At 31.2% G+C, this 17,850-nt stretch overlaps 1 protein-coding gene across 2 annotated transcripts in view; it reads left to right on the top strand.

The window, feature by feature from the left end:
- LOC134683753 (uncharacterized) overlaps positions 1–17,850 on the top strand; it is a 48,378-nt gene extending 30,528 nt beyond the window's left edge. Inside the window, exons 3-14 of one of the 2 annotated variants that reach the window (XM_063543066.1) lie at positions 1,692–1,853; positions 3,686–3,797; positions 5,397–5,455; positions 5,801–5,883; positions 8,370–8,483; positions 8,908–8,983; positions 10,532–10,569; positions 11,156–11,281; positions 11,605–11,727; positions 12,240–12,382; positions 15,863–16,042; positions 17,396–17,850. In XM_063543066.1, the coding sequence (XP_063399136.1) occupies positions 1,692–1,853; positions 3,686–3,797; positions 5,397–5,455; positions 5,801–5,883; positions 8,370–8,483; positions 8,908–8,983; positions 10,532–10,569; positions 11,156–11,281; positions 11,605–11,727; positions 12,240–12,382; positions 15,863–16,042; positions 17,396–17,423 (1,244 nt within the window). In that variant the 3' untranslated portion in view covers positions 17,424–17,850. The remainder of the gene's footprint in view (positions 1–1,691; positions 1,854–3,685; positions 3,798–5,396; positions 5,456–5,800; positions 5,884–8,369; positions 8,484–8,907; positions 8,984–10,531; positions 10,570–11,155; positions 11,282–11,604; positions 11,728–12,239; positions 12,383–15,862; positions 16,043–17,395) is intronic. The other variant, XM_063543065.1, reaches the window with a different exon arrangement.

Genomic DNA, 17,850 nt, shown 5'->3' on the forward strand with positions numbered 1-17,850 from the left:
GTTTAGACTGCAGCTTGCAATTGAAATAACAATATTTAGGACAGGAACAGAAAATTCCCCATGCAGAACAGCCATAGAACTCTTAACGTGCAGAAAGTGTTGATTGAAAGGGCAATATCTCCGTAAGGAGTTGATTGACAATTGACTTCATTGTTGATATTACTTTGCTGAATATAATTGCTGTTTATCTCTCTCTCTCTTTTTATAATATTCAAGAATAACCAGAAACTGCAAAATTTCCATAAATTACCAATTCATTTACAGAAATCCAACAACAGGTTTTCCGATCGTCTAAAAATGTAAGGGTTGATAGATCTTAACCTGATGAACTTGTTAACCCCCATGTCAGATTGCTCTAAATGAATTATATTTATAGAGATATATTAAGCCCAAAACTGTATTTTACCCCTTTATTCCATTTATAGCCATGTTGGCTATGTTTGTTTTGCAATCGGAGATTAATTGGACAGATTTTTTAAACAAGATTCTCCAATGAAGATTGTGGTGAAAAATGGTTAAATTTGACTGAGTAGTTCCATAGGAGAACATGTTTGTGAAAGTAAACAGACGAAAACAAAGACTACAGCCAAGTAGTGAGAAAAGATCACTTGTCCCCTTTGGCTAAGAGAGCTATAAATTGACAAAGAAAAGAAAAATAACAGTGCTTTGACAGGAGCGTCTCCAGGTTTAAAGGGATTTACTCCAGTCCGTTAAAAGCTATAAGTCAAAAGTTTCAAGTTAAACGAATCATGATAATATACTTTGATTTTTTGGGAACATATGAAAAAGAAAAAATGCATGCATGCGTGACGTATGTGCTTATTGCAAACCTGATGTTGTCTAACTTTAAGTATTTTATTAGTAAAGATAATGAAAGAGCTAAAAGTGTGAAGATCCAGATTTATACAAATGTGGTTGGAGTACCCGGCCACCTCCACTTGTATCTTTGTCTATCTGATGAGTTAAGCCTTTTTCAACTGATTTTTATAGTTCGTTCTTAGGTTGAACTGTTAAACCACTGGCCCAGGTTAGCGGGAGGGTTGGGATCCCGCTAACATGTTTAACCCCGCCACATCATTTATGTATGTGCCTGTCCCAAGTCAGGAGCCTGTAATTCAGTGGTTGTCGTTTGTTTATGTGTTACATATTCGTTTTGGGGTTCATTTTTTACAGAAATAAGGCCGTTAGTTTTCTGGTTTGTATTGTTTTACATTGTCTTATCGGAGCCTTTTATAGCTGACTTTGCGGTATTGGCTTTGCTCATTGTTGAAGGCCGTACGGTGACCTAGAGCTGTTAATGTTTGTGTCATTTTGGTCTTTTGTGGATAGTTGTCTTATTGGCAATCATACCACATCTTCTTTTTTATAAATAAGATTTTACGCCAAAAAATTTATTTGCAAAAAATCAGGAGAAATATTGTGTAATGGTCACTCATCCAAACATTTTGAGAGATTTAAAAAGAAAATGTCAAGTTCTGTACTCTTTCATTTTATAAAATAATTTCAGGCATTTTATAAAATGCCTAGAAAATTTAGTCATCATGTATAATGACAGATAACAGCCGAAGGAAGCCAATGGGTCTTCAACGCAGCGAGAAAATCCTGCACGCGGAGGTTGGCCTCAGCTGACCGCTATATATAACTTTGTACCTGCCTTATATAAGCTTACATGCCGTATACATAATTTGTAGAAAGTCCTCTTTTACCTTCTACAACTACCGCTGCAATAACGACTACAACTCAAACTACTACCACACCTATTACCACAACTACTCCAGCTACTACAACAACTAATCCAACTACGACAACTCCAACTACAACAACTACTCAAACTACTATGAATCGTCCACCAGGTAAGCTTATAAATACAGCTGCAAACTGTATTTGTTTGAATTTCGACTCACAGTTATATCACAGATTGCCGTTGCAGCCAGATTATTAAACACAAATACGTATCGATCTGATGAATTAAGCCATTCAACAGAGTTTAGGAATTGGGTCTTGTGTTGTACTGTTACAGCATTCATCATGGTGCAGGGAGGGACTTTAGTGCAATCAAACATGTATAAACCAGCTTCGTTCTATATGAGATTTTCCCTAGTTATGAGTCTGAAAATAAATGGTTATCGTTTGTTGATGTATGTCATACTCGCCCTTATTTAATTATTGTGTACACAAATCAGACTATTCATTTTCTCATTTGCATTATTTTACATTTGTCATATCGGGGTCTTATAGTTTACTATGCATTATGGGTTTTGCTCTTTATTGAAGACCGTCAGATGACCTATGTTTTAAAATTTTACTTGAATCAGTCTCTGGTGGAGAGTTGTTTAATTTGCATTCATACCATATCTACTTATTTTATTTATTTTGTGTGTTTTATCTTAGTAAATATACATTATATTACTTACTGGTAGATGGAACGCTCCTTTATAATAATATTAAAAAATGTGAAAAATTGACTTTAAAGGGCAATAACTCTTTTTGGGGTAAAGTTATTGACACTTTTGGTCACATTGACTTATTTGTTAATCTTTCTTTGGGGAACAATTTTCCTATTTATAGTTTATCTGAATCTATTATTATATTCACGAAAATAACCAAAAACTTAAAAATTTCACTAAAATTACCAATTAATGAGCAGCAACCCAACAAGGGGTTATCTAATGCATCTGAACATTTCAGCGTATATAGAAATTGACCTGATGAACATTTTTACCCCATGTCAGATTTTCTCTAAATGCTTTAGATTTAGAGATATTTAGATTGAATTTGGCCCAGTAATTTCATAGAAGATTTTTGTAAGACTTAACGGACGAAGACGACAACGACGACGACGACGATGGTCGACGACGAACGATACAGGCCTAGTGAGCTAAATTAAGGAAGATATATGTGTTTGTTTCTTATTAAACGGAAATCAATACATCACTTGAAAAAGATCACAACTTTCTTTGAACTACTTAACAAGGATTTCTGATGAGCCAGGTGTACCGTGTGTTGCGTTTTCAAATTCACCGACCTCCTGTTTATCGAACACATACATCTTTTAAACATGACATTTATCGTCACATTTTTCTCAGGAACTACATTACAAGGAACCCTGAAATTTGGGGTTTATGTAAGACGGCTTTGTTGTTTGAAGCGTTATTTGATTCACCAATCACCAACTTCCTTTTTACGAAAGACTTGCATCATATAACACAAGCCATCTATATTGAAAATTTTTTTGTTACATTCTTCTAACAAAATTACAAGGGTTTCTGAAATTTATTTTCAGGGTTTATATATAAGTCAGTACTTCCTTTACTTAGTAATTAAAAGACTTTTCGATTTTGATCATATGTTTTAAACAATAGACTAAATATGTTAACGGTAACGCAATGCACATAAAAAATAAATCAACACAACAACACGATGATACAAAAGGTGATATGCATCCATTGATTAGTGATCGTGATCTTCTAATGTTTTAAAGAGGAACAAATAATGTCATCATATACTACCAAAGACCTGTTATCAATATTGTTTATTCACTAACAGACAAACATTTGATGTGTAAGTTTAACTTGTGATTGTATATACCCAGTGATTATGGACTTTCCAAATTGATTTTCCTCTGAGTTCAGTATTTTTGTGATTTTACTTTTCTTCTTAAGTAACTAAAACCTATCATTTTCAGACCAAGAGAAGACTGGTGATGACATAGACCCAATTATCCCAATCGTTTGTGGTGGAATAGGAGGAATAGTTGTATGTGTTGCTGTGTTTATCATCTGCTTTGTACTCCAACGGTAAAACATTTACGAACATTGTGTATTAAATAATTCAGATTATTGCAAAACTTATGTGAATATTTTTTGAGAATATTTGGAAACAATCTGAAATTATTTTATTTATTTTTAAACAATTAAAAAAGAAGTTGTTCAATGCATTTCCAATACAGATATAATAATTTATTTATATAAAAATAAGGCAATGTGGAATGATAGCCAAAAAGACAATTATCAACCAAAATGTAATTATAGGCACCCGAACGGTCTTCCGATTTGAGAAAAATTTCACATACCGTAAAATCGGCTATTGTTTTCAGCGCTCAACCACCAAACTAAACTGAGACAAACTACATAATTCAGATCGATACTAAGAAAAACATCAAACAGAAATACTGGGTATGTATATATCCCTCAGCCCTAAAACATAACAGAAATTAAATACAAATCTAAGGGTACTCGCACTTTTCATTTTTTTTTGGTTATTTTTGTCTGTAACTTTGATTTGTGAAACATGTATTTTTCAATAAAAATAGATTCAGCGATCACTTAATATATCCACGTGAACTTGAAAGTAAAGATCCTACCAACACATATACATCTGCTTCATATTTCGACCTTTTTCTCGAAACGACTACTGATGGTAGGTTGAATACCAAAATTCATGACAAACGCGACTTTCCATTTATGTGTAGCAACATCTCAGCGGCACCAGCATATGAAGTATATGTGTCTCAATTGATTCTTACTCTAAAACTAGCTAAAAGTACGTTGATTTTGTTGACAGTGGAATACTGCAATCTCAAAAGTTGCTAAGACAGGACTACGAATAAATCAAATTAAGGTCATCACTCAAGAAATGTAACGGTCGCCATCTTGAGCTGATTTGCAATTATGGAAAAAGTGTGTCATAAATCATATCTGATATACTTTCTCAGTCATTATAACCTTTCATCATTACCGAACTGAACAACGAAATAACACGACGGGTGCCGTATCCGGTGCAGGAAATGCTTACCTTTCCGTATCACCTGATTTCACTCCGGTGTTAAGTGGAGTTCGTGTTGTTTTTAAATTATAGTTTATAACTGTTGATGTAAATGTCCTTTGGTTTTGTGAGTCTTTGTTTACTCCTTGGTTTTGATTGTTATTGTCTTCATACAGTTATAGACGAATGATTGCACTATATATGTATGATGAGATTTTTTTTATTATTTTTTTCTGTATCACTACAGACAACATCTCCATATTATCATATATCTGATAAAAGGTTTTTTCAATTGAAATAGTTTTCAACAGATGGTAACTGCAATTTACTAATAAAAACGACAACTGCGGCTATCGGGTAGCGGGTCATATCTCTTCCAATTAAAACAAACGGATTTTCGAAAAACAAAAATAAAAGGTCTTCTATCAGTAACTATTTTGACATTTGTTAATTCTCCTTCTTATAACGGTTCAATCAAACAACCTCATTAGGGCTCAATCAACCAACCTCATTAGTTGACTTTACAAATATATCTTAATAATCATTAAAAAATAAGTGTTATAGAATCATAATAAACATACAACTTATGCGACAAGAATGTTAAAAACTTGTTTTATTGTTATTGATTACAGGAGACGCGTTTTTAAGAAAAGACAAGAATCAAGCTACGAAACAAATAAGATTATAAATGGTAAGATTCACATTAGTTGCTAAATTAGAAAAAGAATATATATAAATTACAAATAATTTAAATAAACAAACACATAACAAACTCATGCACATTGAATATGTCATGGAAATAAATGTTATAATTTTAAAATGAATACAAACAGATAAAAATTATTAAAAAAAATATAAAAAAAAATAAAAAAATAATAATAATAAGGAAATATTGTGTGTTTGTCACTTACAAAATTATACAAAAAAGACCAAAGGAGAAATATGTGAACCATGTCGATTCTGTTAGAAATAAAAGCTCCCTGTATATGTAAATGTGAACAGCATACCATAACTTACTCCACTGCTTTAATTCTAGCGGAAACTCATGCGTACGGTATAACGGACACTAACCATGAATATTGCAATTCCACCATAAAGCAAACTACAGCCACGAATAACGTAAGTATAGAAAGTGTAGTTAATCTGTATTATTACCTTAACGAAATCAAATAATAAATGGTTTAAAAACAATGCCGTGTTTGCCAAAACTTTTTCAACTTTTGATCTTCAGTGCTGTACAACTTTGTACCTTTTTCACGTTCGATCTTTTATATCTAGGCGTTATGCATTCAGGTTTAGTTTTCTGTAATTTTTAATACTTCAGTTTCTTTATGTATATCTCTTTCATATTCATTTGATAAAATTTACTGTTTGTAATAGCATGAATTGTTCTATATAATAAGAATGTTCTTATCCCGTGCATAAAAACAATGCCGTGTTTGTCAAAACTTTTTCAACTTTTGATCTTCAGTGCTGTACAACTTTGTACCTTTTTCACGTTCGATCTTTTATATCTAGGCGTTATGTATTCAGGTTTAGTTTTCTGTAATTTTTAATACTTCAGTTTCTTTTATATATCTCTTTCATATTCATTTGATAAAATTTACTGTTTGCAATAGCATGAATTGTTCTATATAATAAGAATGTTCTTATCCCGGGCATAAAAACAATGCCGTATTTGGCGAAACCTTTTCAACTTTTGATCTTCAGTGCTGTACAACTTTGTACTTTTTTTCACTTTCGATCTTTTATATCTGGGCGTCACTGGTGAGTCTTGTGTGGACAAGGCGCGTTTTTGGCGTATTGAATTTTAAACCTGATGCTTTTTGTTATCTATTAATCATGTTTTTCTTTGTCTAATATGTTCTCCTGTGAAATTTTTCTGGAATATTTAGGACATTTCACGAACAGATCGTGAAGGTGATTTAAAACTAGCAGGTAAGATGTTGTTGCAGAAACATATTTATTTCAACACAACTATTAAAGTTGTATAACGTAGAATAGGTTTTGTCATTCAGTTCCGTCATATTGAACTAAATTCCACTATGATGCTTTCTTGATGCGAGTCATGTTAACTATGGAATAATGATACTATACTTTCAATTTCACTGTAGAGCGACACATTAGTATTGTATATATGCGGTGCATTTTCACTACATGAATTTTATTTACTTATCTATTATTGCCTCAATTTAGACGAGTTGTTCGAACAATAGATAATGTAAGAGAAGGATTTGACAAAGTTTAACTTCAATTCAATAGAAATAACGTTTAATTCAAATGTATTCCATTTAATTTCTTATAAATCGTAGAGATCTTTATCCTTGGTTTTATTTATCCATTTCCATGACACTTCATCACTAATTACGTACATCTTGATATAGATTAAACAGTTGGGTTTCCCGTTTGAAAGATATTACACTGGGGCCCTTTGGGTTTCCCGTTTGTAAGATTGTACACTGGTGCCCTTTATAACTTGCTGTTTGGTGTGAGACAAGACTCCATGTTAAAGACCGTATTTTTGACTAATAATGGTCTACTTTTATAAATTGTGACTCGGATGGAGAGTTGTCTCATTATCACATATGATATATTCTTATGAATCTATCTATGACTCAACCCGAAACGAGACGGGATAAAAAGGGACAAAAAAACACTAACTACTTTTCTGATATATTTATAATGGGCTTAGTATGAGTGTTGTCAAATCGTAGAATTTTGCCTAACCGGTTATTCGGATAGTCGTTCGACCCAATAACCGGTTAACTGGAAGTTTTAGTTCATGTTGGAGAGCCTTACCTATAGAACACTACAAATGTTTGTTTTCATAATACGATGAATTTGTATTTCAATTTGAAAATATCATAAAAACTAAAGTCATCGACTAAGTTTTTTCATTTGCTTCAAGTCCATTCATCACATAAATCTACAATAAAAAGTCCTCGCATTTTCGAAAATTCTACATCAGAATTGATTGCACTAATAGTGATAATTCATCGCATCAATAGTTAAAATGGGTCGCTTTCAATAATCGATATTCTATATTATGTTGCTTTTATAACACTTATTTGAACTTTAATGCTATGTTTGTACATTAAAAAGACATACCACAATGACAAAATGTTGAAACTTACTTTCAAATCAATTATTGTGGTATTTTCAAAACGTAAACAGTTTTCCCTTGATCCTTTATTCTACAATAGACATAGTAGTATATGATAGTGAAAATGACCTAGCTGGATTCGCACTTTATATACACTGTTTGCCATATACCTGTTTAAAACTTCAGCAAAGGTAAAAATATAGAAATTTAAATATACCTTTGACAATTATCTAATTTTCAAGTTAATAGGTCATGGATTTAATACGAAAATACCCTAGGTCTCTATTATCTATAGTTTAGGTACATGTAGTATTATTAGTTTAAACGTATAGCCATTATACAAGACTAGGTATTTTGTCATTCCTGACCGCATATGTTAATGTAAGACATATGAAAAACATATGGTCAACTCAGTGTCATCGGCATAACAACATTACATGTTACATTAAGTAGGAATTATTGCTAAACATTATTAAAACGTCTTAATTGTGTTACTTTACAGGATATCCCTTTGATGGAAGGGGATTGTTTGCTTGAAAAGTATAATGTTTCTGAGTTAACAAAACGTATAGGCGACGCAGATTTACTTGAAGCAAAAATGAGAGCAGAATTTATGGTGAGTAAATAAAGTTTCACAGAATCAATAGCAAAAATTGACAAAATGAAGGTTATTATAAAACTACGGAAGACTAGAATGGATAACTTCAGAAATTGTCTATCAGAAATTTCAGATCTTTCACCAGTTACAAATGATTTTAGTAAAATTCATTGGAATTTGTATTTGGTGCTTCTTCAGAAGTAACATAATATATGATGCTATTATTTTCCAACAAGACAACTTTTCAACTCGAATGTTTAGCTTGCCATACCTTCAAGCTGTGGCAAAAGTATTACTCACGGAATTACTAACATAAGCAATATCGTGACAACTCAGTCTATTCATAAATAATTTAGCAAACATAAACTTCCTGTCTGTTTAATAATTAACATTATCGTCCATATACTAGATGTAAGATTTAAAATTTATCATTTTTAAAAAGTTCTTAGAATCCAATGTCTCGAAAGTGGATGTCTTTATCAACGATTACGACGAAGTAGTCAATACAAATAAAACGGGTAAGTTTAACAAATCCCTATTTCTCTGTAAATTTGCATGAAATGATATTCTGATATTATGCGAGGAATCTCTTTTGTGCTTTTAAAATCCATATTTTTCTACTATTTTGTTAACTTATACCTCAAAATTGATTTGAATTCAACGTATGAAATAACGTGTTAGCTATGGTTCACTTTTGCTAATCCCAAAAAAATATTTTGAAATAAAAGGATTTCATGAATGGATAAAGAATACAAATCAAGAAAGCAAACTAAAATATTCCACTATAAGAGTGAGACCGGATGATTCGACAGTGTAAGTGTCTCTTGATTTGCATGTATTACCTGTATTGCGAATCCACAGTTAATCAAGAACAAGGCATGATCGATTATTATAGATGAGAGTATAAAAAAGAAGATGTGGTATGATTGCCAATGAGACAACTATTCACAAAAGACCAAAATGACACAAACATTAACAACTATAGGTCACCGTACGGCCTTCAACAATGAGCAAATTCCATATCACATAGTCAGCTATAAAAGGCTCCGATAAGACAATGTAAAACAATTCAAACGATAAAACTAACGGCCTTATTTATGTAAAAAAATGAACGAAAAACGAATATGTAACACATAAACAAACGACAACCACTGAAGTTTATTCAAGGAACTAAAGATCCAACACGTCGATCAAATATCGCTAGTGTGTTAGGAAAGATACTAAACGTGTCATACTGATGACAGTGACATTGGTGTTGTGGCAGTTTCTTCATCATGACACTGTCGGAACAATTTGTTTGTAAAGAACCCTACGTGTAACAAATACAGTACATATAGTATGAACTAGTCCGAGCGTAACGTTACAAATCAGATATGCATACGGCATACTATAAAACAGAGGGTATGTTACTGCTGAAGAATGGAAGTTGGTAATTTGATAATAAAAATAATCACACTAGTCATTGAGTTAGTTTTCAGTCGTCGATCGACCATGGGAAAATTATGTAAAGCGTAGAAAAATAAAAAGTTATGAAAAATGGCAAATTAGGAAAGATTGCTATCGATAATTGTGCCTCAGTGTTTTAGGATTTTTAGAATTCTAAATCTGGATGACACAGCTGGTTTAAATACATTACATTGAAGGTCAGCAGTGGTAAACTACTGTTTCCTTTATTAACCATATAAGATAGAACCAATGTGTTATGAAATAAAACAAAATTTAGTTAAACATCTTTACGACCCAACATGTATAATACTTTATAAGGTTTTGATGTAGCTATCCAGTTAAAAGGAGAAACTTTAACGTCATGTTTATATTAATCCAAAAATAGAAAATTACCGAGTTCTTTATTGTAAGACATCCCAAAAAGTACTTTAAAACAATATTTAGTTCAAAACAATAATATGTAAAGTTTTAGAAAACACTCAAGATGGCTCTCATTCCGTAACAAAACCAAATGCACTTTTAGTTTATGGTAGCATACAAATATATACACATCAAACTATTTGTACTCTACAATTTCTATTGTCCAATTTAAATATATATATATTTCTTTTTGAATGTAGATGTATCGACAGCAGAATCAAAGATGATGTATATAAAGGTATGACAACTTTGGGTTCAAACATTAAAACATTTCTTCTGGTTAATTGTCATTAAATCAGTAATGCACATAGTATCAGGTAATAAGTATTGCCTGTCAACTTCTTTTTCGTAACTACATTCCCGTCACCTTACACGAATGTAAGCTACCGAATAAGACTTATAACCGTTTTTGTACAAACACGATCAACACGACAGGTGTCACATGCGGAGCAAGATCTAACCCTTCCAGAGCACCTGAGATCACCCCCTTTCCATATCTTTTGGTGTAGTTTTGTGTTGCTTAGTCTTAAGTTTCTATGTTGTAAAATGTGTAATACTGTTTCTTCTCAATTGTTTTATCCTCTGGTATCTTTTGCCTCTTTTTTCCTTACTTGAAATTTGTGACTGAAAATTTAATGTACCCATTTACATGACCCTAGTTTGTTAGTGTTCTTGATGCAAGTATCTATGAAAATATATTGTGGTTGTATGTTTCCGTAAAATGTCATAACGAATTTGTTATTCTTTATATTAAAAACAACTATTCTACGGCACTATGTATTTACTCTGACTATTGACATCATTTGTTCTTTCTATGATTGTAGCGGAGTGCAGATGATATTTTCCTATTTAGTACTTTGCCTGACGATGGTAATATTGAACAGTTCTGGAGTATGATTCTCAACCACAACGTTGAAAATATTATTATGATGGTACAGAAGAATGAAAAGGTAAATAATTGTTTTGAACAATAGACATTTTTAACAAAAGCATTACTAGTAACTTGGAAGATTTCTGTAAATATATAATGCGCTTGATATTTATATGTTTCACGTTGAAAATGTTAGTATAGAGTAAGTAAACAAAGTTTTGTTTTCATATTCCAGTCTCACATTTATGGCATAATTTGCTGACATTAGCTTATATGTTATAACTCGTATTGTTTAATAAATAACGGTACAATTCTAAATTTAATACGTTTAACTAAATAACTACCTTGAAACATTTTCCTTTTATGTATATATATATATTTTGATTGTGACAATTTATCTAGAGTTCCAGTTTTTATCCAACTCAAGACGATGTTTTCAAGGTGGCAATGTTAGAAATAGAAATGCAGTCTTCCGAGAAAATGAATGACAACATATGTTTGCTCAGGTTTTCCTTATCTGATAAGGTGAGTCAACTGGTGATATTTAGAGTACATCAATTGAAAAGCATTGAATAGCGAACAATGGTGGGTAAGTCAAAAAAAAAACGAAAAACAGACGTATTTAAAATTAAACATTGTTTATAATATTTATTGGAAGAATGATAAAGCGAATATCCAAAGAACTAAAAGGTAAAAAAAATGCTGAAACCATGTAAACATTATGAATTATTATTGTTTTATGTTCAAACTATGTATATATATATTAGCCAGGTGAAACACACGGAGTAAATGACATGATATGTGAACAATGCAGACCAAGTGTGGCAACCGAGTTTAGTTTCCTGATATACAATCACCAACCATAATTCGATTTTAATGTCTTCGATAAATGGATTTTTTTTTTTTTTTATTATTGATTTTTATATTCAACAGATGAAGTTAAGACCAACAGAGACCGAAATGCTGTCAGTCGTGTTTATTTGACAATAGAAATTTTGTATATAAATAAATATAATTAAAAAAAAATTATATTACAGAATACAAAAACAAAGAAGCCCGTGAAAATCTTCAAAACAGTTAAATGGGATGATTCTGATACACATCCTCCGTTAGAAACCATCTGTTCATTACTTGATAAAGTTAAAGTGAAAGAGGGTCAACCAGTTACGTTAGTTGGAAGGTAAAGTCGTACTCTAATGTATTACCCAAACAGTTACTGGTGGGCAGCAGAGAACAAAAGCAGGACGAAAATGGGTGATGTTTGCTCAAAATAGAAACCCCAATTAAATGTCATAAGTATCCTAAAATTTAAAAATCAAAAAACATCTTTATGTTTTTCGAAACAAAAATTTTGTACACATTCGCTCGTGTATGTAATCAAGTATTTGATTTTAACAAAAGAAATCTCTGTATTACTGAAAATTTATTACATTAGAGTTTTCTGTATTACAATCTAGTCAAAACAATAAGTATATTTTATCATCGGTACAAGGGCATCATTCGTAAATATAAGTCAACATGCAGACATAAATACGTTCAGGTATTTCACATCGAATTTGTTTTGGTATTACTATTTAAAAAGCACAAAAATGTCGGCATTCACCTCAAAACCTTTACACAGATTTATTTAGAAGGGATATAGGTACTATACTAACGTTTTGTTTCCGTCAATATATGTACTTGTACGTTTTGAATAGCTTTCTCAATATCATATACAATATAATCTTAAATGTATTAACAAATTAGTTGTAAACGACATTGAAATTTTGTCACAAGAAAAATTCTAAACGAAGAGAGAAATTTCTACAAAAATCTGTCCTCATCAAAAGAAGACCCTGACAAATATTCAGGTAATTCTAACTTTTTTTATTTAAAATTTATTCCTAAGCTTACAGATCTGAAAAAGGATATTTTCGATGCAGATATTTCAGAATCTGAGTGCGTTAAAGTTTTAAAAACATTTAAAAATAATAAAAGCCCTGGGTACAGATGGGCTTACTGCAGAGTTTTACAAATTTTTCTGGATTAATATAAAAAAATATGTTTTAGAAAGCTATAGATATTCCTTCTAGACCGGAACCCTGTCAATAGACCAAAGACGGGGTATACTGACTCTTATTCCAAAGAACGATAAAGATAGAACACTCTTGTCGAACTGGCGTCCTCTTTCTCTCTTGAATTTTGATTACAAATTATTAGCCAAAGTTATTGCGGGAAGAATGAAAATATTTCTTCCGAAACTTATAGATCCGGACCAGACGGGACATGTGGCTGGTAGATACATTGGTGAAAATCTACGACTCATTGCTCATACCATATTGTTTACTGCTTTAAAGAATTATCTCGGGCTTATATTACTAGTCTATTTTGAAAAGGTGTTTGATACGATAGAATGGAAATTTATTCAAAAAACATTGGTTTGTTTTGCTTTTGGTAGCAAGTTCCGGAAATGGGTCTCAACTTTATACTCAATTATATCTAGTCGTGTTGTAAATAATGGATTTAGTTCTAGTCCATTAAAAATTGAGAGAGGTGTTTGGCAATGGTGTCCTTTGTCTCCTTTTTTTGTTTATTTGGCCGTTGAACTGCTGGCAATAAATATTTGTAAGAACAATCAGACATCTGGTATAAAAATTGGGGATACTGAAATAAAAATTTCACAGTTAGCTGATGATACCACTTGTTTTTTGAAAGATGTATTTTCTGCGCAAATTTTGTTAGATTCGTTTAATGATTTTGAGAAGTGTTCAGGGTTAAAAGTCATTTTTTTCTAAAACCGAAGCAACATGGATTGGAAGAAATAAATTTAACAAAGAAGGTTTCCTTCCTATTAAATGGACAGATGGTTTTAACATTTAACGCTTTTGAAGAAATGGTTTGTTCAAATTTAGATATATGCATAGACAAAATGGAATCAATAATTAAAATGTGGAGGATCGGAAACCTTTCCTTGATCGGTAAAATCGCAATTCTTAAATCACTTGCAATATCGAAGCTTATTTATGTCATTTCATCTACACATGTACCAAGAGCTTATGTAATTAAAATACAACGTGACATTAATAGTTTTTTATGGAATGGTGGTACTCCAAAAGTTAAATCGGAAGTTATTCAAAAGTCTTCTAGCGTTGGGGGACTGAAAGCCCCAAATTTTAAAGTACAGCTGTTATCATTTCGTGTTATGTGGGTAAAAAGATTTTTGTCAGAACATGACTCCAAATGGAAACATGTTTCCAAAGCATTCTTCTCCCTTTTTGATTTAGAGGATTTATTTATGAGCAGATGTGAATTTGAGTTTTTAAATTTAAAAGCACCTCTTTTTTATATAGAAGTGTTATCTGCCTGGGAACGTTTCAAGGGTTTATTCATCCCATTGAATGCATTTCATGTTAGAAAATAATTCATTTGGTTCAATCCGTTTATCAAAGTTGACAGAACACGTATTTTTTACAGATCTTGGTAAATGAAGGGCATACGGTTCATCAATGATATTGTGGATGATACAGGCGATGTTTTGTCTCATGATGCTGTTATTAAAAAATATAACCTGATTGTTACTTTTGTAGACATTCTTCTGCTGTTGTTTTTTATTTGGTCGGGTTGTTGTCTCTTTGACACATTCCCCATTTCCATTCTCAATTTTATTCTATCTATTAAACTTGCTATACCACGTGACTGGAAAGATTTGTTATTACAACAACACTTGTCACCTAACAGAAACTCATTTGGATTTGTTTTTGAGCATGAGAAAAAAAATGCCTTACAGTAAATTATTCCCTAAAGATGTATATTCACTTTTTATCGATCGGGGTGGTGTTTCTCCTATTTCACAAAAAAGGTGGGAAGAAAGTTTTGATATAGAAATTAGTGACGAAAAGTGGAAAAATATTTATTCACTAGCTTTTAAATGTACTATAGAAAGCAAACTACAAACTTTCCAATAAAAATGTTACACAGAATAGTCTCACATAATTATCTTCGTGAAAAATATAAACTTTCATTAACTAATGAATGTGCCAGTTGTAAAGAAATAGAAACCATAGAGCATATTTTTTTTAAATTTACAGAAATAAAACAATTTTGGAGAGAATTTTCTAATTGGTGGTATTTAGTTTTCGGAGTAAAAATATTTTTGAATACAGACAGTGTAATTTTCGGTGTATTAAATTTTGAAAACTTAGTTTTAAATTATTGTCTTCTACAGGCAAAGTATTACATCAACTGTGCTAAGAACACACAATTATACAAACTGTTAATATGTGTGCAAGCGTTTCTTAAATTTATGAAAAGAAGGCTGATGATATAAGAATATTTATATTTATCGAAAGACAAACACGAGTCATTTGGGGGATTTATGGAAGTTATTTAATCAAATTTATTTTTGATATGATCATATATATTTAATGTATTCCAAAGTATCCTTAAGAGGTACTATATACTGAGTATTCACATCATTCACCTGTAAATTTTTACTGTATTATTCGTAAAACATCAATAGTATAACATTGCCATAAAATATCATGTTATTTATGTATTGTAAAAATGTATGTATGCACTGTAGTTTAGAAAATTAAAAAAATATAATCTTAAACCAAGGAAGCTGTATTTTAACTTGAATAATCGATTTTATTATTTTAATGAAATTATTTTACACTTTCAGTTGCTTTATTGCCACTTTTTTCTCTATATATACTATAGCAAAGGGAAAGGCTTTTCTGTTTGTGCTGCTGTCAGTTTGTGTCTATATTCTGTCAGCGCAATCGAAAGGGAGACGACATTTTCATTGTTGGAATATGCAACAGTACTCAAAAGAATTGAGGATGACTTCATCAAAGTCTTTGTAAGTTTTGTAATGTGCGGAATCCATTATTGTTTTCCTTCTAATAACATATGTATAACGCGCATGGTTCAAGTAACCACTCAAGGAATACTTTTGTCAAATTCAAGACAATTTTGTTTGGCCTTCAATGTCATTAAGATTAAGAGATAGTTACTTATTACAAATGTGCTTATTAACTTTAAAAAAGACAAACACGCTTACAAAGAAAAAGTGGAATAATCGTACAGGTTGTAAATAAATAAAACCACAAAGTTTTATTCACAAGAAAGGTTTGAATTTGTCCATGTCACGGGATAATATTTTATCCTGTGAAGAAAGTACTTATTCCCAAGAGATGTCTTCTTGCTTTCTAAACATTATTTTTTACTACTGACTTCAGACAACACAAACATTTTAAGCAAACATAAGTGATCTTTCTTAATTTGTTATTTGAAATCAATACATTTGACATTATGTTGCTACTTAACAAGACCTCTGAGTTATTTGATATTAAACATAATTAGGTTCACAAATAGTATAACAAAAAAATACCGAAGTCCAAGACAAATTCAAAAACTGACGGTCACTAACAAACGACAAAAAACCAAAACCTGAAACACATCAATAAAATGGAAAAATCCTATCTTAGTACCGGCATTTCTCTTTGTAGAAATTTGAAGATTAAATCTGGGTTTATAGCTAGATCAAACTCTTACTTGTATGGCCGTTGCATACACTGGCATTATATTGACAACAATGTGAGAGCAAAACCAAAAAAACATAATACGTTAAAAATTAAACAAAAAATAGCAGCAATTAAAAAGCATGCCAAAAGGATATTGCAAAAATGAAGTAAACCAAAATATACAAAAAATACAAAGACAAATAAAAAGAAAAGAAAAGAAATCTAAAACACGTTTTTCTGATGAGAAACAACGTCAGTACCTAGAATCTATACGTTTTGACCATCATGTTGATGCAGAATATTTAACAACAAAGTGTTAATATCTTTTGATGAACGTTTACTTTTTATAGGACGAACTTTTTGTGTACGCTTCTGAACATCATAAATTTCCTTAATGTGTTGCTACCGAAGGACTTGTCGTTCTCAAAATTTGTTTATACTTCAGATACAGAGGTTCCAATAATGTGTTGATACTGAGCATCGTAGGTATTTTGCAATATGAAGCTCCATAAACAATTAGAGGTTCTATCATCATTTTGCCTTTTAGAATAATTCAGTTATTACCTCGTGCTGCATCTAACATTCCTGAAATATATCACAATCCAAAAGTTCTTAATGATTTATAGAATTTTACAAAGTGGTTGCTTCAAAAAAATTCTACAATATTTAATAATATATTTCTATTCTAGAAAGATTATGAGTTTTGTTACGAAGTAATGGCACAGTACTTGGAGACACTTCATACATATTCGTTTATCGAATAACTTACCAGACTAGCTGTTTATCAATATCATTCAATCATTGTTTTCTTCTATAAATATATTTAAGAGGATGCAGTTTCATTACAATATCAAGACAAACATATGAACACAGATAACGTGTTTTGACGTCTTGCTAAGAATGTTAAGACTTCCTATCAAACCTGTTAAATTGCTGGTCTTTGGATTGCCATCAGAAGACAAATCTTGCATGGAATATAATGAATAACTGTGATTTTGATATAAAGAAAAACAACAAAAAATTTACTCCATTGATATAGTCTTTTTGTGTTCAAACTCATCATTCTTTGTTTTCCACTATATTTTGTATGTGTATGTTTTTCAATTTTATTTTTGTATTTCTAAATATAAATTATATTATTTTG

This window comes from Mytilus trossulus, chromosome 9 (genome assembly GCF_036588685.1).
Source record: "Mytilus trossulus isolate FHL-02 chromosome 9, PNRI_Mtr1.1.1.hap1, whole genome shotgun sequence".
Lineage (NCBI taxonomy): Eukaryota > Metazoa > Mollusca > Bivalvia > Mytilida > Mytilidae > Mytilus > Mytilus trossulus.